This window comes from Caloenas nicobarica, chromosome 6, assembly GCF_036013445.1.
Source record: "Caloenas nicobarica isolate bCalNic1 chromosome 6, bCalNic1.hap1, whole genome shotgun sequence".
NCBI classification, from domain to species: domain Eukaryota; kingdom Metazoa; phylum Chordata; class Aves; order Columbiformes; family Columbidae; genus Caloenas; species Caloenas nicobarica.
The window spans coordinates 23,949,417-23,973,419 of NC_088250.1; the positions used below are offsets into that span (position 1 = coordinate 23,949,417).

The 24,003-nt window shown below is 35.4% G+C and overlaps 1 protein-coding gene across 1 annotated transcript in view; it reads left to right on the forward strand.

Moving 5' to 3' along the window:
* Positions 1-23,688, forward strand: part of FAP (fibroblast activation protein alpha) — a 35,965-nt gene extending 12,277 nt beyond the window's left edge. Inside the window, exons 10-26 of the mRNA XM_065637602.1 lie at positions 575-678; positions 1,003-1,138; positions 4,599-4,643; positions 5,626-5,730; positions 5,819-5,889; positions 6,498-6,551; positions 6,903-7,027; positions 8,239-8,286; positions 9,914-10,012; positions 10,755-10,824; positions 12,023-12,217; positions 14,608-14,662; positions 17,674-17,773; positions 20,759-20,823; positions 21,688-21,760; positions 22,022-22,095; positions 23,372-23,688. Of these exons, the coding sequence (XP_065493674.1) occupies positions 575-678; positions 1,003-1,138; positions 4,599-4,643; positions 5,626-5,730; positions 5,819-5,889; positions 6,498-6,551; positions 6,903-7,027; positions 8,239-8,286; positions 9,914-10,012; positions 10,755-10,824; positions 12,023-12,217; positions 14,608-14,662; positions 17,674-17,773; positions 20,759-20,823; positions 21,688-21,760; positions 22,022-22,095; positions 23,372-23,473 (1,521 nt within the window). The 3' untranslated portion in view covers positions 23,474-23,688. The remainder of the gene's footprint in view (positions 1-574; positions 679-1,002; positions 1,139-4,598; positions 4,644-5,625; positions 5,731-5,818; positions 5,890-6,497; positions 6,552-6,902; positions 7,028-8,238; positions 8,287-9,913; positions 10,013-10,754; positions 10,825-12,022; positions 12,218-14,607; positions 14,663-17,673; positions 17,774-20,758; positions 20,824-21,687; positions 21,761-22,021; positions 22,096-23,371) is intronic.
* Positions 23,689-24,003: the final 315 nt, after the last annotated feature.

The following is a 24,003-nucleotide window of genomic DNA, read 5'->3' on the forward strand; positions in this document are numbered from 1 at the left end:
TCCTGACTCATGTCGTGTTCATATGATTGCAAGTGATCATGTTAATGTGTCTTAAGAAGTTACTCACCTGTCAGCTGGATTACAGTTCTAAAGTAAAGCTAAATGATTTAGACCACACATGGAGGAGAATTAAAAAACTAATAATGTATGCAATGAATAAGCAAGCATGAAATCAGTTTAAGCTAAACCATTTTATTTCACAGCTGGGATGTCAAAGACCATTTACAATCATGTGAACATATTCCTGGGGTTTTATGCCAAAGTAAGTCTAGTGTGTGCTGCAAAGATCCACACTGCAAGTGCTAGTTCCCGTCAAGCATGTTTTCTGTATAGAAATGCACTAAATTTGACTGTTTAAAAGATGTTCTTCTTTGTATATGAAATGATGCAGAGCTAAGTGGCATACTACTGTTGTAGTGTCACTCTGAGATCTTATATGACCACATTTGCCCTATTATACCCAACTGAATACATATTTTGTAATTTATCACCTCTTCTGCAAAAAGTATTGTAGTTTTCTTTGATCTGAAATGGTCAGAGCCTGTTTGAATAACCCGATGCGTTTCCTTTGAAGGCTGGCGCTAAAAATCCTACTGTTAAAGTGTTTATTGTTGATACTATTAACGTTGAAGCATTTGGTCCTAAGGAGGTGCCAGTTCCTGCAGTCATAGCATCCAGGTAGTGTGCCTGCAAATATATCTTCTTTTTTGAAAAAGCTTTTGTTTATTTGTTTCCAATGCTTGAACCTCTGAGTCGTTTTCTATTTCTAACAGTAGAGTGCCATATTCATCTCCTAGATGAATCAGAAGCTAACTAGAAGTGTGTTTTGATTCTGTTTGTCCATACGATATGTTGTTACAAAAGACCAAAAAAACCATCCCTAAGACAATGAAGCTTTGCTATTTTCTCCTACAGAGCAATATGGGGAGTACAATCTGTAGCAATGCTTCCACATTGCTGTTCTTTAATAACCACTCTCTTTTTTTTTGTTTTATTTTTTAGTGATCACTATTTTACTTGGCTTACTTGGGTAACAGATAGTCGGATCTGTGTGCAATGGCTAAGGAGAATCCAGAATTTTTCAGTCTTAGCTATTTGTGACTTCAAAGAAAATTCAAACACTTGGGACTGTCCAGAGGTAATAAAGTTGGAAATATAAATTTAACATTGCTGAAATTAACATTGGCTAATCCGCATACCTATTTTAACACTTACTGGTCATGCACAGCTTACTCTGACTTACTTGCACAAGTATATTTAAGCTTGCCCAGAATTCTTTAGAAAACAATTTTGTGCCTGCCATAATTGTATTTCCAATGTTTGATCACGTTCATCTTGTGCCTACTAGTGATACCTTTTTCAATACTTTAATTGCTGGGAGAGGGGTGAAAAAATTTTAATTGCACCAACAAGAAATAAAATCACCAAAATATTTTTTAGGGAGGCCTAAATAACAATCAAAGCAACAAAAATAAGAAGAATGCTACTGAGCAGCTTTCAATACTGTTGTTTAGTTCCTTCTTGCTTCCTCATCTTCAAAAGTGGAACAATATAGGATCTTTATTGATTTTTAAATAAAATCTTATTATACTACTTTTAAATTGCATACTAAGTCTGACTGAGTCATGCCCTTTATGATTAATGTTAAATTAGTTGAAGAACATAGAGATTAAAAGTGAAGCAGGTTTTTCAAGAGGGAGAAAATTTTCTGTCTTATTGACTCATATGGTTGGAGAAAGCAGGCAAGTTTTCAGAAACAATCTCTTTTTCAAATCTGAAAAGAAAACTTCAGGCCAATTGCAACAGTAGCTCTACATTTTGTTTTAAAATGTCATTCTATCACTAAGACAATTCAGAGGGGAAACCGTGCTCTGCTGAGCAGAAGGATAGCTTAGATGGCCTAGCTATCTATACCTATATGTAGATAGTTATAGATCTTCTGTACAGAAGCTTTTCTGAAAAAAATGTTTTCTTTAAAAGTCCCTGTAAAGCTTTAAGGCTGTAGACACTGATAAGTTCGTATAGATCTTGAAGGAAAGGATAACTGAATTTCAGTGACTCCAGTACAGAAGTCTCATGTACTGTCTTTTAGTATTGATGCTGTTTGCATGTCTTGTCTTTAGAGTTTATGGTAGAGAATATGTATAAAAACTAGCATTAGGCTGAAACCTTGAACTAATGGGAAAGAAAAGGCTAGAATATTTGTAAGTGTTCTGTGTAACTTATAAATTTTAAATTCAGAGTTTATTAATACAGCCTTTCCAAGCTGAAAATAATTCTTATTCCTCTATGATATGACAAGTGTCACAAATTTAAAAGGAATTTAAGGTTGTGTTCTTTCAAAACTTTATCGTTTAAGTAGATTTCCACAGACAAATATTTGAGTTTATTTGAACAAAATACATATTTACTGCAGCATTTGGTATGTCTCCTAAGTAATTGTTCCACTTTATAAGTACATTAACACTGAATCTCTATCTCACCTTGAAGTAACCCGCATTTTAATAACGAAATATATTAATGCAAAAAAAAAAAAATCAAGGGTTCTAGGTTTCTGCCACAATCCACCAAAGTACTTTAACACAAGCTTAACTTTAAGCATGTGAGCAGTTTTATTTATTTCTGTAGGTCTATTTATGTGTTTTAAATTAAGCATGTGCTTAATTGCTTTGCTGGAACCAGACCAGAACAATTAAAATCTTGCAGGACTGTGTTCATGATCCTTGCTTAATTGCATTTCTCCATGAAACCTTATTTATGGAATAACTACTGACGTTTCTATAATTCTATATTTATACAGTGATACAATGCTTTTATCACATTAAAGTTTGCACAAATGGCCAATTGAAGGAGTGTGAACAGATGGGAGTGCTGCATTAGCTCTATTTGCCGTTAGAAAGTATATCTCTGTATGTTTCCATTGGCAAAAATCATTCTCTTGTTGATTTCAGATTAAATTGAGACTCTAATGCACAATAAATGTGCTAGGATTTATCTACTTGAAAATAATAACAAAATATAATCTACAAGATGTTCCTAAAGTGTCATTTCATCAAAAATGTTCATGTATTCGAGTCTTGCTCATGTAAATAGACCATAGAAACCAATATGACTTCAGTGGAACTATTCATGTGAGTGAAAGCTAGGCATGTATTTGTGAAATTGGGATTTCCTATAAAGATGCCAGTTCTCTAATTAAGTTCTGTAAGTACTTTAATACACAGAAAAATCCCATGTAAGTCAATGGGACTCCTCGTAAGAGAGAAGTTAAATATATCCTAAATGTACTATATCATCAAGATCTGAGCCTTAATTTAAAGAAAGAAAATAAACTTGTGATGAAGATATAAAATTATACATCCCATTTTTCTTATCTTAAAAGATATAAAATCCATCTTCTGATTTAATAGCTTGGTAGAGCCCTTGCACAGTACTAAACAGTCTTCTAAGAGGCAAATACCTGCAACTTTTGCTCAAACAAGTCACTTCGAAGGGATTAAGTTGAAAGGGAGAAAGCATGATTCTGAATGTTAATGAGATTATATTGAGGATAGCAAATACAAACCATCTTCTTAAGAAAGCACATTTGTTGAACTTATTTCAGACTGTAAAGAAATAGTCTATTAAATGAACAGTATAAAGTAAAGCTTGCAAGATTAAAAAAAATAAATACATTGACTAAATGCAGAATTGTTAAAAATTAAATCCCTTGCTCCATCCAACAAGCAAGATATTACACTCTTCAATGAAAAAGTCTTAGAAATGTAGTGAAAATACACTAGAAACTTTATAAGTTGAAAAAAAAAAAAAGTAAAAGCACCTTCAGCTGCAGGAAGTATTGATTCGTTTATGTTCAGTATAAGTCTTTTTTAAAATCAGCTTTAATAATGTTACCAGGAGTTAAGACCTGCTAAATTTATAGTCTTAGGTTATAATAATCTGGGTGATTTTTGATGCCTACATTATCTTTGCCAATACTTAATTCTTCTTTCTAGATGTGTTATGTGTGAGATTTAAGTGTTGAAAATCAGACCCTTTAATATCTCACTGAGCACCCAATATAGGGACCCTTGGTTTCTATTAATATGAACTTTACTTAGTTAAAGTATTTGGCTTGTATTTTTAAGATTTTTAAGGTTTACATTTATAAGATGTACCTAGTTGTCACATTATCCATTGTTATAAAGCAACATCACAGCTTTGTAATGAAAGGAAATATGTCGAATGAACCAGCCGAGAATCTAACACAGATTTTTAATATTATTATTCCTGAAATTTTTTACTTTTTTTTTTTTTTACTGAAAAATTCATGAGACTAAGTAGTTGTTGGATCTTGCTTCCAGTGAATATGTTGCATAAGGTTAAAACAATTACTTTAGATTTTATTTAGCTTTGATGACAGCTGATAAATAATAAAATTTCAACTAACTGAATGATATTAGTACAGTATGATTTACCTCAGACAACCTTCAAGTCCGTGAAGTATTGTAAAATTCTCTTACAGACAGCCACACGTGTTTTTTATTTGAAGACTTTGAACCTCCATAAACTCATTCTTGAACTTCTTAAAAGAGTGTACATTTGATTTTGTTTTTCAGAATCAACAGCACATAGAAGAGAGTCAAACAGGATGGGCAGGCGGAGTAGGTTTCCTTACTGTACTCTTGTTTTGATTTAATGAAAAGCTACAGCTTTCTGCATCTTCACAGCAGTGTTTTGGAACATGAAACACCATTCTGAGTCATACAACACTACTACTTAAACTCGTTGCACTCTAGGATTGAGACTTTTAATTCTGTGTTAGGCATAGTGTCTGGCTACCTGCTTTCTGAGTTTAAAAACCCTTTTTCTGTCTCCTTTTGCAAATCTTAGACCAACTTATTAGACATTATACTGCAGGGAGGGAAATCATACTGCAATTCAATTCTTAAAAACATCCTGGAGGCAAAGAACAGATGTAAAATTCCTCTGATGTCACTAGGGCAAGAGATAGGATTGGCCATACCATAGCATTTTAAGAATAAAACCTGTCCATTCAGAACACAGTTTTAGTGCCAAGTGGTGCACAGCTTCAGCTAGGAAGGAACCTTCAAGGTAAGACACCCCAGTTACAAGTGTAGTTGATAATTCTCTGCAGTTACTCCTGAGCAAAAGACGTTTTCTCTACCCAATCACCTTTATCATAGAAGAGATATAACAGCAATCTCTGGGAACTCACAGTAAAAACAAACCTTGAAGGAAATTGTATGAGTCTAGCACCATTCATGAACATTAGCTTTATTCAGAAACTTATTTTTTAGAAGTCAACTCTACCTATTTTTGAATAGCTAAAGGTCACTCAGAATATACAAACAAATTATTCCACTTATAAGTAGCAGCTTGCATTTGTGGGATACTTGAGGTGTCTATATTATCAGCTTAAGAAATCTAACATGACGGGTTAGAAATTGTAATGTGTACTGACTGGGAGATTGAATATCACAGGTGAACACTTGTGCAAAGTGCTTTGTCCCACATGAACAGATTAAATAGTCTTGTTACTTCTAGTATGTCCACTATAATCTACTAAACAGCTTGAACGCTCTTACTTACGTCTCATCTACTATTTTTCTTCCATTGTTTCAGTTCTTTGTTTCTGCACCATATTTTACATCAGACAGCAGTTCATACTACAAAATTTTTAGTGACAGAAATGGTTATAAGCATATTCATTACATCAATGGCTCTGTGGTAAGTCAAACAAAGTGTTCTACATTGATCTACTGTAAGTTCCCAAAATAATTCTACAATATTCAGTAACATATATCTTGCTTCACAGGAGAATGCAATACAAATTACAAGTGGAGAATGGGAGGCAATATACATTTTCAGAGTAACAAATGATGCAATGTAAGTATCATGACCAAGAGAACAGGTTTTGAGTGTTGTCAGTAAAAGCAACACTTAATCCTTGGAACACCATTTGTTAACTCATCAGGTTATAACTAGTTATAATTTGTTTTTTATCTGAATGCATCCACAATAAATTTGTATTTAAAGGCACTGCACAGGTTTGCAAACTTGGTTTACTTATGGGACATTCTTTTCAAATTGTCCTCAATTTTCTATTTATTTTCAATCAGCCATCTTAGATTTATTTAGAAATACTTAAATTTAAGCATGTGATTAGCCCTCATACAATTTGCAATTACTTCAATCATCTCTGTTTTTATGGTCTTCATTCAGGTTACTTATAGATAGATGCAGCTTACGTAAATGAAGTGATTAGGTCATAAAAATTACGATAGAACTCCTATTGTTATTATTTATTTCTCATCTAATCAGAGTTTGAGCAAAGGTTTATTAAGATGAAAGGTATATAAGCTTAACTTACTCTTCCGTCACATGCAGAAATCTCAAAAAGTCTAAGTTAACTTCCAAGACGGCTTTTCATCTTGATGCTGGTTCATAGGTCATCACTTTATGGATTATTTATTAACATATAAATGAATTTACAGTTTCTATTCAAGCAATGAATTTGAAGGCTACCCAGGAAGAAGGAATATTTACAAGTAAGTGTTATCAACATTATCTTAATGATACTAGGTTGATAAAAGATAGATCTGGATTTGTCAATAAAATCATTTAGTTTCAAGATGTTTAAAGTGTAGTTTCACAAGCTATTTTAACTAAATCTTGACCTCAGATTATACCTGAGAATTGAGGAGAAATAGCATCTAACTTTTAAATATAGTCAGGTGGGGAGGGGGGAAGATAAAAAGGAAAAATATTTATTTTTAAATGGAACCATTCTGAAAGTACAGTGCCTGTGTTCTAGAATGTGAGGCAGACACATGTGAAGTTAGTTGTAGCAAAATAATAATGGCAAATAATAGCAAAATAATTACTTATTTCTCTCCTAGAATCACTATTGGAAGTAAACCTATCAGAAAACAATGCATTACTTGCAATTTAAGGAAAGAGAGATGCCAGTATTATACAGCAAGGTTCAGTGAACGTTCTAAATATTATGCCTTGATCTGTTACGGTATGTATAGCATGGGAGTAAACATATAATCAGTTGTTCTTTCAAATTTATCTGAGGCATAGATAGTATTGATTATCCCAAATGATAGCTAGGTGAATCATAGAAATTTCACACTAACCAGGAGAGATTTCCAGAAAGAAACTTTTCCTTGTCCAAAACCTTTGGGAAGGTCTTTCAGAAAATACAAATATTTTCACTCTATTTTTTTTTTTTGCCTTTTCAACAAAAATCTTGGGATTTTTAGAATTAAAAATAAATTTGTGAAAGTCCCTCATGGCACAAAAGAGATTCTAATCTGGCTCATCGAAGTCATGCTTTTTCTTGCAGCAGCAAGAACAGGTTTCGGAAACACACATTGATTTCCAATTCATGTGATCAAAGATAGTTATGAAAAACTACTACAATATGTGTCCCAATTGAAATGATAAAAACCTGTGCTAGCCACAGTGTTGCATACTTATTACCTGAGAACATTTTTAATAACTGAACTAAGAAAACTTCAGTTCATCAAGATGCGTTATCACTGAAACCACTTGTAACACAGAAGCATTAAATTAAGTCTTAGCTCTGTTGAAATAACTTAGGTGATTTCAGTGATCTGAGGTTTCATCCATTGGCGTAATCAAGGAACAGTGAAATCACAATCTAAGAAAGAAAAAAAAAATCCAAGGTTTTCCTTTTGCATATTTCATATAAAGTTTACTCTTCTGATTCTGCACTGACTGATCAGCTGAAGTGTTCTTTAGAAGTTCCGTTGAGCAGAGAAGCAAATAATAACACCTTTCAATCATTCTTGCACAAAATAGTCAGTAAGGTCATCACCACATGAAAGCCACTCACCTTCATAAATATGTTGTGACATGTTCTCAGAAGAATGTTTCACATCGTTAATTCTGCTTTCACCTTATGTAATCACATCTCAGGTATTAACTAGGTGTCACTTCACCTCTAGGGACAAAGAGTTTCTTAGGAGATTTAAAGTTACTTCGATTATGATGCTGAGCAATGCCTGTATGTGTACAAGTCTAAGTACACACATTATGTATTTTGTGCAGCAGAGACTAGTGCAGAGAAGCAGAGAAGATTCAGATTTGTGTATCAAATTTGAGCTCTTGTAACACCTGTCAGTTACCGATGTTAATGTTATACACACTTTACCACAAAATTCCAGCTTCAAACTATAAAATACCTTCTTATCATTCTTATGACAGGTCCCGGGATTCCTATTTCTACTCTTTTTGAGAACCGTGGTGATAGAGGTACTGCAAATATCCTGCCTATTTCTGAGCAATTTTTTTTCTCTTTGATCTTCCCTATGCAGAACATCTAATAGAATACATAGGATTGTGATCAAGAAGCCTCTCATCTTGTTTGTTATGAAAATATCTTGTGTCTTTCTAGATTTGTTAATTAGTAGAATGCAAATATTACTGAATACACTCATGCCTTTATTTCCATTCCTGAGTCCAGCACTTTTAAAGCATTCTGATGTTTTTCCTGTTTACATGCTATAGATGCAATGAACATTGGTTACTCTTTGTCTATCAAATATTGAGTCAAACTTTGTAGAAAACCTTATTGTGATTTCCAGACTATTCATTTTCAGATTTGGATGAACACAAGACTTTCTGAATTTTCCATGAAGCAACCCTACTCTATGCAGAAGGCAACAGTGTATTATTTCGAGTTTGCAGTTTGAGTTATTGTACTGTGCTAATTAGAATTTGCATCAGTGACTTGCTCTTCAGCCATTGGTAGAGATGCCAGGGAAGAGCAGAAGCTCTTTCAGATGATCGGTTCAAATAACTGTTTCGGACAAGGCGTGATTATTGATACAAAATGGAAACTCCAGCAAGAAACATTTAGAGTCCTCATTCTTTAAGTAGCCTGTTAGTGAAGACTGTCTGGAACCAGGCCAAGCAGGAATTTGCTAACCATGAACATATCAATTACTCTGCAGTGAGTTTTCTCTCTCTGTCCCTTGTTTTTCCCTAAAAATTCTTCTCCAACTTAAAGCCCTCAGTCCTGAAATGCCGTGCAAATTAGCATGGTCCTGTAAAAAAAAAAAACACCTCAGTATTTCTTGTATTTTTTGAGCATTTCCAGAAACAGGAAGTAGTTGCCACTAAAAAAAAAAAAAGCTTAACTAAAGATGAAAAGTCGTCTTCTGTCTTAAAAGGTTCTTTCATTTTGAAAGTGAAGCTAAAAGTCACAGGTTTCCATTATATACAATATTCTTCCTCACTACTCATGGGAAAACAAATAAATAAACAAGAGTAAACAAGTAACACCCAGTGGATTCCTGCAGTCTATGCTGGAAATTAACTAAATTTTAAACAGCAATTTTAAAATTATATAACTGTAAATTGGGTCTAAAGCAAGTAAAACAAAAATTTTAAATACTTTTTAGATTAAAAAAAAAGAGGTTCACTAAGTGTGCAGTAGTATATTACTAAGGACACTTATGGTACGTCTGGTATCTTTGTGTAGAAATATATTGTACAGTAGTTAAGCAAGGGTTTGCCACAAGCCCTTAAGAAACTGAATTTCCTGTGTTAGTCCAGAAACAAGATATTCCCAAACATTTATATGCTTAACCACACTGCCAGAGCGTCTCAGAGGTTAAACCGATGTTACTATGGTAAGCAAGAGAGGAGATACAGGACTGTGTTTTGCACGATGGGATGAATTTTGCATTTCTGGCTCCCACCATATTACAAAACAGGGGTGAAGGCTCTGCAGGAGAAAGGAGTTTCTTCATAACATCTGCTTGTAAAATGTGACAGATTTTCTTTCTGTTCTAGTAGCACAAAATAAAGGAATCTCAATTAATGAAAAGGGATTAACAAAAAATTAGTTAATAATTCAGGTGTTTCTTTTACTTAGAACTCAGAGTATTGGAAGACAATTGGGAATTGCAGTCTGCTTTGCAAGAGATCAAGCTGCCAAAAGAAGAAATTAATAAACTTGAAGTGGATGGTATAAGTAAGAATTACACATTTTCATTATACTTTTATTCCTACCATTTTAATATTTTGCCTTCATTTTGTTATAGTAAGTATTGTCTTTCTGTAGAACAAACTTGTTAGCCTGTCAGATTGGGAAGAAGGGGCCTGGTTCTGCCCTGTTTGGTAACTACCAGTTTGTCTATGCCTCAGAGTATCTCAGTAAAATAGTAGCTAAAATACATCTCTGCTTCACAATGCAATTTAAAAAAAAATCTTTAATACTATTAGTAAAGTGTTTAAATATCGTGTTAAAACATTATAGTATGGTGGTAATAAAATGTGAAATGTAAACTGCTGTTCATGTATTACATGTTACATTGACTTGCATATACTGTTGTTTTCACTAGTGACTCTACAAAAATATTCCATGGTAATGCATCGGTGCAAAATTTCCAAAACTCATTTCTCATAAAGTTAACAAACAGTTATATTCCTAGTTGTATTTTTTTAGGCACCTGGAAAACTGAAAACCTGGAGTTATGTGAAATAATAATTTTATGCATAGCTAAAGCAAAATAAAAGTAGGCACTTTATTTCTTCAATACTCTTCTTCAACAGGTCAATATAAAAAATTACTTGCATCAGTTCTATGGTTCACAGTTCATGCATTGTGTAGTTTGTGCTGTTTCATTTTTATGTACTATTACACCAAACTCTGGATTATGCTCGGAAGAGTCATTTTAACCATTAACAATATAATTTTAATATGTCTTTTCTAGCTTTGTGGTACAAAATGCTTCTACCCCCACAGTTTGATAGATCTAAGAAGTACCCTCTGCTTATACAGGTGTATGTAACATTTCCTTTCTTTGAATGTTGTTGTTTTGTCAGAAGACATACTTCTTATAATTTAACAAAACCTAGGACATTTACAACATTTTATGAAGCAAAAGCAAAATCACTTAGTTTTGGTTTGTTTGTTGTGGTGGGGTTTTTAATATATTTCTGGAATAGAAATTGAACCCAATGCAGATCAATGAGGTTTTTAATGTTAATCTTAGCACGGGAAGGATTAGTTCCTCAGAGAAAGAAAAAGGATAAAAGCATGTAGGCTATTAGTTCGAGTTCTTAGCTCTGTTGCTGCTTCTGTTTATCATGAGGCAGTCTGAAATTACTGATTTCAGTTTTGCTAATATGAAAAAGACAAGAGCCTGCTTCATTTTCTAAGAAAAAAAACCTGGACACGCCTAAACCATGTGGACTGGGTTCTTTGATCAAATGTTCCTTCTAAAGAGCATTTGACATGAATCTAATTTCTTATGGGCAGGAAGGAAAGCTGAGTGGGTGTGGTAAACCTTACATCATTTTTTGTTAACCGGTGATGATCCAAAGATCCAAGAATGCTAAGTATGTTTGAATGAACTTTAGAATAGAAAACGGTCACACATGTCCTTGAGGTCAAATGTGTAATATGCATTAGGCCGTTCTCATGAGGAGTATCTCTCTATTGCTCAGCTACATGGGGTGTGTTCTGCTCACAGCTCCAGCAGCACATGAGATTCCCCACTGAAACAAAGCTCTGGGGATGGCAAGAAAGTGTAAGAGGCTGTACATTTTTATCCTGTTTTCTTTGTCATTGCTGACTGCATGCAGAGATCAAATGCAAAAAAGCAGAGAAGCATCAAAAAGGCCTATTACACCTAAGGCATTTGGAGAGAGGAAAGAATTGAGTCTTTGAGGCGTAACTTTTCCAAGGATTCCCCTTAGGACAGGTACCTGATGCTGCACCCCTTAGTCTGAGCTGAAACTAATGAATTGCCTTAGGCATAAGACCTAAAGGATTAAAATGCATTTTAGATAGGGGAATCTCACAGATACATGAAAATGGTAGTTGAACTGCTTGTCTACTGAGCTCTCTGAAACACAGCCATATAGTAAAATATTTGTGGATAAAATGCAAGAAGTATCTATAGCTGTTGTCCAGAATCCAGGAATCACTTATAAATTTAAAAATATGAGATGAAAATATTTGAATTTTCCTCCTCAGGTACGGAGGGCCTTGCAGCCAGAATGTAAAGGAAACATTTAGCATTAGCTGGATAACCTATCTTGCAAGCAAAGAGGGAATTATTGTTGCTCTTGTGGATGGCAGAGGGACAGCTTATCAAGGTGACAAGATTTTGCATGCAGTATATCGAAGACTAGGAGTCTATGAAGTTGAGGATCAAATCTCAGCAGTGAAGTAAGTAGAATATCTCCCTGTATAACTGTTGTATTTACATACCTACAAGAAGTAATGCAAAAAAAATATTAAATATACTTCTCAGCTTTTCTTCTGGATAGCTGCCATCTCCAGGAAATAAGAAGACTTGTAGAAATATTACTGAGGTGCTTGATGTCAGTGAGGTTTTGTGTAGGGGAAACCTACCTCAGTGACCATAGCAATTAGCCAAAGATCCATAGTGGTATACCACAATGATTAGCTAAAGGTCAAATGTGAAGTTTGTAGCAAAACTGAATCTTGACATAAGCCTTGTGGAGGTCAGTTAGTCATAAACTTGCGTTCCATGCTGGTTTAGCGTAGTTATGAACAACAGAAAGTGTCTGAGGTCATCTGGTAGTTGTTCCCCAAGAGTTTCTCCTTTGCACTGAAACACTTAAAGTGTTCCAAGGAAAAATAATTCCTTAAGTAGAGGTTTTGGAGGGAGTGAAAGCTGAAGTTTTCTAAAGAAAGGCTGCCTGTTAAACTTACAGATGCAGTAGCACTGCTAAAATGAGCATTTAAATAAGTGTTAGTTTGAACCACACATAGATGAGTGCAAGGCAGGAATTAGGAATTTAGTCTAGCCTTTGGTCTGGAATTCAGCCCATCAGAGCATGGATAGATTTCCAGGTGCAACAGTAAATAGACACGATTCTGAAAAGCTTGGTTAGAAATTGGATGTAGCAGTCCAGGTTTCCACAGCTTTCTGTACTTGTTCAAGAACACTGTCTGTATGTACAAGTGTGTGTGAGGAGGGTCCTTGTTTGTTCCTCTTTCTGCTTCGTGGTAATTCATTTCATCCTCAATTATATAAACGCGCCATTATCCTTCTCAGGGATAAACGAAACAGAATAGCTGTGTATCATGTCAGGGTTTTCTATTAATCTATTATTTTATTTTCTTCCTTGAAATTTTACCAGCAATGCCATACTTTAAATTATCACGAGAGAGAATATTTCTTAATTACTCTGCATCGTCACTCAGACATAAGATGTAAGAGACAGAGGGAACTTAAACTGATTCTGCAGTTGCAAAATCTGCTGAAACAGGCAGTGAAGAAATTACCTCAGACTTCACACTTCCCAGTTTTCTGTCAGCACCTAGACTAAATTTTTATTCAATTAAATGTATTGCATTCCATCTTCCCAATGTAACACACTATTTAAGACACATGATTTTTAGAGAGGATCCTATACTCTAGTGGGAAGTTATTGGAGGGTAGGAGGAACTCCAGAGATTAAGGCAACAATATGACAAAACTGAATCATTTTTGGCTTTTCTAACTTTGTCCCACCCAGATAGTATCCTCCATTTTGGGTATTGTCAGCCCCTCGTGCTTGTCCTAGTTAAATAATGCTAGCAGCTGCTGATATGTGTCCTAGGGTGTATCTGAACCTGTTTTGTTTAACAGACACTCTTGAACCTACATGGTCTTTTGCCTTATCCCATTTTCTTTGCTGTTGCTAATACAGCTCTGAAAATATAGCCTTCAGACTCTGATGCAGTATTTTTGTAGGACACCTAATATTTATGATTCTCTTTGACCTGTTTGACTACTGAGTACCTAAGCAAGGTACACCTTTCATCCACTGCAAGCTTATTACCTACTTGGAGCATTAGGAAGATATTTTCCTCATTATTTTTATTATAGTAGCAGTATGTGCTCTTCACTTTTCAGGCATGTGAAAAAGAAAGCTTATTGCTCCAGGGAATCCCTAGTCTCAGAGGTTGATAATGTGCCTCTTGACAGAGTATCAGCTTGTTGTGAAATGAGTATGTTGAGCATCTTGCAGGATAAGGTCTGAATGTTGATGGTAATCCAGCACCTTTAGCATCAAAATAATGAAACAATAATAGCCTGTGGGAAGGTAGACCTATGGGAAATGAAATGTGCTTATTAGTAGGAGTACACTTTTTGAACTTTTTTCTCTGCATGTGTCTGTATGTCTGTACATATGCATACATACATGTATATATGCACACGTGGACAGCATGAGTATAATGTATGATATTTAATCTAGCCTGAACTAAATATCCAGGTGGATTCTAAGTAAAAGAAAAAAAAAAAAACTTTTTTGCCAAGAAGTCAGTTCAGCAGAGTCCCACTGGAACAAAGATTATTATGAAGAAATTATTAATTTCAGCATTTTTTATTCTTTCAAGACAAATTCTACCTTTTCCTTTGAAATATCTATGAATTTAATAATTGATGCTTTGTAGAAATAAGACTTGCTATGCTGGTTGTCATTTTGCTCAAATTGGTGGTATGTGTGGAAAAAAGTGAAAGAAAAATTATTTTTTGCTAATTTGTTGTAGTATTAGCAATTTTTTTAATAATGCATTTGTTTACATGATTTTCTTTTCCACAGGAAATTTATAGAAATGGGGTTTATTGATGAGAAACGAATAGCAATATGGGGTTGGGTAAGTAGTCAGTATTTTTGTATCTATCTTTAAGTAATCCTGCAATACAATGTTTTAAATTCTTCCTTATTCTGTCCTAAATCTGTATAACGTTTCTTCTACCAGTGTTTGATGGTATTGCCAAAGCGGATAGTTCCCACTGGTGTCTACATACATGCAATTGCAACAGAGCAAGCCCCCAGAAAGCAATCTTTGGTAGCTGAAGAGGGAATTTTGGAAAGCTTATGTCTAATACATTGTTTGGACTTGAAGTTAAAATTGAGACATTTTAATTGGCTTTACTTTTTACTTAGGAACTTAATGTCATGGTGTTAAAATTCAAGTATTGTCCCTTTTAATCCCAGACTAAAATAATGAGATAAGTCCTATGAATATCTCTCATTAGAAAACGTGACCCTTGCATCATTCTGAATCACTGTATATTTGGTTGGCTTTGAAATGGTCAGTAGGGATGCATGCGGGTCTGAGGGGTGTACCACTTTGACAGCTGCACCAAGTGGAAAAATTGGACAGTATAGAAGTCATTCCAAATCATTAGCCAGTCTGGTTTTCATCTTTGACTTTTTAATGTACTTTGCTTTGTAACACTTCCAGAACCTTTTAAAGCCAGATGCATTGCAAGTCTTCATTATTAAATGGCCGGTTTCCACTACCCTTAGGCACTGAGAAATAGAGTAGCATACCTCAAGTACAAATTTTAGGATAGCACTGCATTCTAATAGGAGAAAAATAAATTATTGGAATATTTGGGGTTCTTTTCCCTGTGCTGTCAGCTTCAAAGTAGGACCATTCGTAGAAATGAGATGCAGACCTATTAGTGGTGTTATGGGAGAGCTGAAGCCAACTTTGGTGGCAGCACACATGCCACACAGCACCTTTATAGAGATTTTAGAGATGTTTAGGTTATCTGACTCAGTTGCTCATGTTCATCATGAATGGCTGGATCCAGAATGCATAGACAGAACTGGAGCCCTGCCTCTTACCCAGCTTCAGCAGCTTCAGCATAAGAGAGTTATGCTATGCTGGAGATCAAGCTGTTAGGCAACACCTGAGGTTCTTGTGGATTAGGGATAGTACTGTAAGGAATGCTTAAGGGAGTTGGAGGCCAGACCTGTCCTTATTCCTTCTCTGAGTAAATCAGTATCAGCTACCCAGCAGTAACAGGCTGCCCTAACTAAAAAAGTTTACAGAATAAACTGATATGTTAGCCACTCATTAACACTTTTCAATATTTTTCTTTGGACATGTTCATTTTTCTTTGATCGCCATTCAGAAAGACCTTTTATTTCATTCTCTTTAACTGTCTGTCTTTGCCAGAACCATTCTTCTGATCTGTTACTGTTTGGGGTTTTTTTATTTTTTTGCTGGGTTTTGTTTGTTTGTTTTCATTGGCCCAGTTTCATTGTAAGAGGCTTGCCTAGAAACATTCTAGAGGATGGATCTTGTAAAATTCAGTTAAACTGTAACACTAGAAGTTGCCTGATCTTAGCTAGCACATGAGCAGAGTTGCTAAAAGCTTTCTATGAAGCTCCTACCAACTAATATTTAAATTAATTTGGTCAGACACTGCTAGAACACCAGGATAAAATGGGGTACCATACAGAGAAGTTAAGTAACAGAGACACTTACAAATGAGTAATTCTGAAGTGATATTAAGTTAAGGCCACAGGTAAATATTTTTTTATAACATCATGTTTTATTTCACCACAGTGTTTCCAGAACCAATTAAGAGATTTCGCACATCTAAAGCATTGTATCCCAGTAGCAGATATAATATTCAAATAATGGCCCTATTGCCAAACCTATCAGTCTTTTACTTCCATTTTTTTCTATTTATTATACCAATTCCTGGTCTATAAACTTTGAAAGGTGTTTTCTTATTTATAGGCAGCAGCTTGGCAGGTATGCATAAGCTATGCAGCTCATCGTACTTTCAGACTCATCAAACTCTTCTGGATGGCAAAAGCTCTTGAATAACCACTAAAGCAATTCAGGTTTTGAACTCTTATCTCTCTGCCTGTTACAGTGCATAGATCTATCTGCCTGATCCTAATGCTTTACTTTTTAGCCTTGTGGACTGATTTTCCAAAAGATCAAATAGCCAATCAAATTATTATTTCCCAAAGACCTTGTACAAGTATTTTCCAACCCCAGTTCCACATCGTATGGACAGCCAAACCAAATGCTTTTTATTTACAGAATTTTCCCATCTTGGCAACTAGCCCTGTACAGTCGCACAGATCTAGTCTGATATCCAGTCTAACTTACTACTTTACTTAACTTCTAGCTATGAACTTATTCTTCCATGCTGGGCCCCAGTTTGAGGAATCAGGCCACAAAATTGCAGTGGCAGGCAGTAGGGAGGAATTGCTCCAACCTCAAGTTCTCAAGTAATTGAGCCTATTAGTAGTGATGATGGTGTTGGTTCAATATGCCAATCATTAGCAAAAGCTAAGTAGTTTGTTAAGAGAGAGAAAAGCCTATAACTCTTCTTGGAGGTGCACACTAAAAGGATGAGGGGCAATGAACACAAGTTGCCACAAGGGAAGTTTTGTTTAGGTTTTAAGAAAACAAAATTATGGAGACATTGATCAGAGTTGAAACAGATTGAGTAGAGAGGCTGTGTAATGTGGATGTGACTCTGATCAGCCTCATTTAAATCTGAAGTTACCCCTCTCTTGGGATTGAGGTTGCACTAGATTACCTTGAAGGATCCTACCAACTTAAATTTTTCTATGATTCCAAGTGGTAATAAGAGCAGTATCCTGTGATAAGCATTGAAGAAGTAGCAAAAAAGAAGTGATTCAATAAAATTGTCTAATCTCACAAGAAATCACATCAGATCCATTTGAAATAAATAAATTAAAACTAAAAAATAAAAAGCTTTTGCTGATTTGTCCTCCATGCATTCAAAGCAAAATATTTACTTTGGAATTAATTTATATGAGTTTGATTCAGAAAAAAAGCAGTACTTCACCAATAATTTTAAACTGTCTGTGATTTCTCCCTAGTCCTATGGTGGATACGTAACTTCTTTGGCGCTTGGATCTGGCAGTGGAGTATTTAAATGTGGAATGGCTGTGGCTCCTGTTTCCAGCTGGGAGTATTATGGTATGGAACCTCATCATAAATACTGACTTGGAAAGCAAGATGTAGCGTTTAATGACTTTCTAAATTAAATCATTGCAGGAGACTGGCAATATGAAACTTAGAGACATTGCAGTTACCTAGACATAAAACTCTTAAGACCTTGAATTTAAAATTCTCCTTACTGAAAATAACTGACTGCAACTGGCAGTTTGGAACACACTTTGTAACACCGAAGAAGGTCCACCCAGATAATGCCATGTGCATATCTGTGACAGTAAGTGTGTGAAGCCCTCTTGATAATCTGCTATACTCAGGAGTGATCTCCCTAAAAATCCTGTTAGAACAGTATCACTGAATTCAGAAACAATTGAAATTATTTTTCTGCCAGTAGTGGAATCATAGTGCACTTCAACTTCAGATACTGCAGATGATCTCTGTCAGAAATCAGTATCTGTGATGATTGCAAAGTTGTTTCCCAAAAGCAGTGGAAAAGAGAGGGATTAGCTGTGTCTGACATAATTTTTTCTTAAATTAAATATTTTTCCCTTTCAATGTTTCTCAGCCACACCTCCTGTGTTATTGTGTTACTAGACATATTTTTATGTTCATTGACTGAGGCTCCAAACTGTTAAGAGGAAACAACTCCAGGAGTATACTCCCAGGGCCTTACTGTGTGAATAAAGCAGGCACATAATCATACTTGCAGACCTGTTAAGCTTTTGGCATGGTGTAGAGGAACCTTAGTGTAAAAAAGAATCATGGTATGCATGTTTTCAATGAGCAAAACATAGCACTTTGAACACATTTACTTAGCATATGGTCTTTGCTAAGAAGTCTTGGTTATGAGAAAAATTTTTGGTTAAATGGGAAAGATTCCTTCCCTGACTGCTAGCACAGACATTCCTTGTATTTATGGTGTTTTGCAAACAAAGGGGAAAACATTTGTATGACACAGGAAGCATAGTCTTCATGTTTTCACTAGCATCAAGATTTTTTTAAGACATTTTCACTCATGATTGCAAAATTATTTCCAGAATCCAGACATAAAGCAGTATTTTTGCAGAAGTCCTTCAATAGAAAAGAGATATAAACATTTGCCCAAGCATTAAAAATTGAATGAAGTTTTTAAATTAAAGTAGATTAGACCAGCACTATTGCAATCTTTCCTTTAGGTGAATTTTCAGGAGGGAGTTAAAAAAACATTGTAAAATCCAAACAGGCAAATGTACCTCGACGAAGGAAGGAAGGAAGGAAACAAACAGAAGGAAGTCATGAGTCATCGGGTTTGGCAAACAGATCGTGTTAACATTAGAGCGCATTGTGTTAGGGACAAAACTACAGGATGCTACATATTTGAGTCTCTAAGTAGTACCAGTATGTCATAGGATGTACTGGCCCCTAGAGGTTCTAAATTTTGTCCCACCCTCTTTTAGATGCACAGATTTAGAGTCTGGGCCATAATCTTTTCTCTGAAATCCTCCCACTCACCTTTTTGTGTCAGAGTTAATAACAGCTGAACAGTTCTAAGATGGCAAGGAAAATTGCATTCAGGGACAATGTATAGTTAAAAGCATTAGATCTGCGACTGTCTTAGTAAAATTTGCAATTTATCTCGTTTTTCTTCCTCAGTAATTGACAAGCCAAATCTTCCACTTCATCATTATAATACAATTCTGCTGACCTCTGTGGACGTGTTGTAGTTATACTGGTACAAAAGACTGGAGAATTTGGCTCAGAATGCTGTAGAAATGCCAGCCGTTCAGAAAGAGTCTATTTTATTGAAAACCTAAGCCCAATATGGTTGTTTGACACTGTGTTGACAACAGATATTGCACATTTTCTGTTTTCATTGAATGATGAAGGATTTTGATAAAAGACAGGCTACTAGATTTTTTTGATACTTAGTTTATTACAAATTATCTTCAGGAACCTTACCTGGCTGATCTGAGACACAGTACAGATCTTTAGCACTCAGTTGTAATATGTGTAAAGAATACACAATAAACCATGGGAACATAAGTATATTGAGTCATTTTCCTTTCCTGAGAGGATTCTCATTTCTATTTTTAAGCAAAATTATTCTAATACAGTGTACCAAACTGAACAACAAGGTAGAGAATCCCAGCTCCTTACTGAGTACAATGGCCATCACTTCTCTTATGGAAGGGAAAGATGCCAACTCTTCTTTGTCAGAAAGCCTTGACTCTGTTAAATAAATAGAATTATTGTAATACTGCAGCTTGACTGCTCAATATGTGTCAGTTACTCTTTCAAGGCAAGTTCATAAAGAAATTAATGGTCTGGTAGTGACAGCTGCTGCGTCAGTTTTCCACAAATTTCCACAAATACCCAGGCAGCTCAAAGATGGCTGTTCCTACTGATTTCTTGGTGATAGATACTGTTCACTTGTTCACATTTGTTTTGTCAAATCTGTTAACAGTCTTTGTTGTAGTTAGAAAAAGGAATTCAACAGAGACCTGAATAGCAATCGCATCACTTTTTCAGTGCAAGCCTGCTCCCCCTAATTGCTGCATATATCCATTCAACAGGAAAGGGGCAACATATATATCCATATTAGCTGTATATACACATACACATCCCAGGTTAGAATTCTGCTCAGTTTCTCTTTTTACAGTGTCAAAAACAGTCCGTGTCATCTTTCCACCATGGACCTTTATTGGTTCGCTGGCTCATTCAGCTCACTTCTGGAGTTCAACCCAATAGCATAAAGCAGTATCAGTTAATTACCTTTATCCACAAAACCTTGTGTTGGTTCCACAGATGAATATCAAACCACTATTTCTACAAGGACCATTTGGAAGACATTTATTCATTAACCTTAATAGTTTATTATTTTTTTTAAGTATGTTTACGTTTGGTGCATTATGAGGAAACCGAGCAGAACAGATATAGTTAAAATAAACAAAATTTAATTTGCTACATGTCACTGGAAGCACAAAAATATCTGTACATTCTTTAAAGCTTTTATCTTCTTTAATATTGCAGCATCTATCTACACAGAACGATTTATGGGTCTTCCTGTAGAGTCTGATAATCTTGAGCACTACAAGGTGAGAATTCTCTTTCTGTATTGATCTGCCTTAAACCTGAATCACACTTCCATGGACAAGTAGAACTGTGAAGACAGAAAATGACCCACCAGATCTCAAAATGGAAGTCCTGTAGCAGCTAAGCTACTGCCGTGAAATTCATATCTCCATAGTTACTTGTGGGTTTGTATTTATCAATCCTAAATATGGTAAATTGAAGGATCTTTATTTTCTCACTTGGACAAGTCAGACGGTTCTGCCAGTTCAAACCAATAGCCTAGGAAAGAACCCACATGAGAGAGGTTAAAATGTTGATGCTTATAAGGTTTTTGTTGGTACTGTTAGCTGTGGTATGCAAACTGTTTCATGCAAATTTAGCTCTCTGATAATAACTTCATAAGCATACTAAACGGTCAGATCAGCTTCCCCTACCTGGAACAGGTTTCTTTTCTTCTTTTTTTTACATTGATAGGAAGCCCGTAGCTTCCCCTAGCAGCACACATACAAGTTCTGGATATAGAGAGGCCTGAATTAACGACCAAAGTTAGCGCAAAGACTCCTGTTAAAGATTTTGGATCATGTTCTCATTACCTAATCTCCATCACGGCTCAAAGAACAGAAATGCTCAATACTGTAGTCAGGAATTATAGTGTTCAGGGAATGACACATGGCAAGCGCTGTGCTTTTCGTGCACTGGCCATTAAAAAAGGCACTAAATATATATGGCTTCTGTTACAATCTCAGATTGATATGAAGTCACTGCTGTCATTATTATGCCTTTCCAACTGTTTGATTGTTGTTCTACTAGCTAATGAAAGCCTTTCAGCTCTGTGACTGAGTGGTTTAAATTTAAGCTGCTGAGCTGTTCATTTTTCCTCTCAACAGAATTCAACTGTGATGGCAAGAGCAAAGAATTTCCAAAACGTAGAGTATCTTCTCATCCATGGAACAGCAGATGGTGAGGTTTGCAAATGGCAGTACAAATACAGAGCCAGTATCACTTTGTTTGAAAAACATTAAGCATCTTTTTATGCTTTTGATTTGGGTCAGTACTTAGATTTTTTGTAGATTTCCATATGACATATTAAGATGCTTGCTCATTCTTAGTAATGTCAACTGTATCACTTGATAATTAGTGGACACAACTTAATGCACTATAACTTTATGCTTTGTGATATTTGCATATTTCAACAGCCAATCTCTTGTTTTCCTTTTTCAGATAATGTACATTTTCAGAACTCAGCACAAATCGCAAAAGCTCTGGTTAATGCACAGGTGGATTTCCAGGCAATGGTAAATAACAGACTAATTTTCATTTTTAACAGTGGTTTATGGCTTTATCAATAAGCTTATCTGACCTTTGGCAATGTTTTTTGAGAACCCAGTTCAACTGAACATGCTTCAAAATCTTGCAATTGCTAGTGCATTTGTTACTTTTCATGAACAACTTCTTCCTCAAAGGATTTGCCTGCCTTTTTTTTTCTACCCCTTCTTGCCTTTTGGATTCTAGCAGGATTTCTCTCTTGTCAAGAATAACTTAGAGACTTTTAAAATGAGCCAGGGAGAAGAATGAGAATCTAGCCACCTTATGAAAGTTGCTGGTAGCTAGGAAAAGAGAGGAAGATGAAGGTGCTGGCTTCTGGAGCTAAAACCATCACTGGTTCTGATGGATTCTATCTTGAACTGGATGTGCCTGCCACAGGCATGAGGTGAAACAAGCAAAAAGGATAAAAGGATATAAGATATCTAAGTAGTATATATCCAGTATCAGGAAAAAAAAAAAAAGAAAAGCTAGCCACATAGGCAAGAGGTTAGAAGATATAAATGAGGAATGAGCGGGGGAAAAGTAGTTTGAAATTAAATGCTAAGCTCTGCTTCTGAAACTTTTTTCTTGGAGCTAATGACCAAAGTGTTTGCCTGCTATCAAACGTACTGGCCTTCTGCCTGAGTCCAGTTTCTGAGTGCCATAGACTCCCCAAAAAGCAATCACACAGGGATCCTCCTGTACTTGGGGTTTGTAGACCCTTTTGTGTATTCTCCATTTTCTGCCTCCTTCACTGATATTTAGCAAACCTGGGTTATTTCTCAAGTTTCTGGAATACTTTATGGAGTTATAGTAATTCTAGTTCAGCTATTTATTTCTAAGAGCAGTACACCATTCATAAAGTTCATGGCCCTGCTGTAATGAAGGATGTTTTGAACAGAATTCCACAACATTTAGCTGAAAGTTTGTTGCTTAGAGCCCACAAGACTGTGACCCCTATTGCCAAGGCCATGTAGCAGGTCAAGGGCGTTTCATCCCTAAGGGCGTCTCAAAGCTCTTTTGCCTGGCTCGATACAACTGACTTGTCAGTACTGTCAGTAATGCTTACTCCTAGATTACAGAAACTTTTTTCAGCAAGAATATGAATATAGTGGAAACTTATTAAGAAAATACATATATATATTAGAGAGTCCTTCCGTCTTCCTGAGGCATCCACTTTCTTCTATATGGTAATAAAATAAATTCTTGTGTTATTTAACTATTGCAGAATTGAATATGTTTATGGCTTTTTTTTTTCTTTTTCAGTGGTATACTGACCAGAACCATGGAATTCCAGGCCTTTCCAGCAAACATCTCTACACACATATGACCCACTTCCTCAAACAATGTTTTTCTTTGTCAGAATAAGTAGGCTATTCAGAGCATGCTAAGGCATCTGATGTATCTCTGGGAGAATGCAATGATAACAGTGCACAGGTTATACCGTTTTCAGGTGAATTGATAACAGCAACTTTGAAGTTTTAAACTTGATGTTTACATCCACTTTTGATATTGTATATTAGCAAATGTTATGCTAATACATATTTTGGCACGTTTAAGACCTGTTTCATAGAAAAAATAAAATCAGAATGTAAAATGCCATGTGCATTTATTGCCATTTTGCTTAAACTTAGATTCTGCAATCCAAAGATAGGTGGTCCATTGCAAAGGCACACTGCCAAGTGAATATGCTTGCATTTGTTAACTACAACTGTAAAATGGGAAAGGACAAAGACAGCAGTGCAAGTACCTAATTAGCATCCTAACAAGAACTGGTTTCTCAAAATTTATTTCCAATTTCTTGGAAGGAATCCAAGCAGGGATGGAAACACACAATATTTAAAGCTGAAGTCTGTATAATTATCGAGAATATTGAATGCTGTTCTCAAATTTTATTC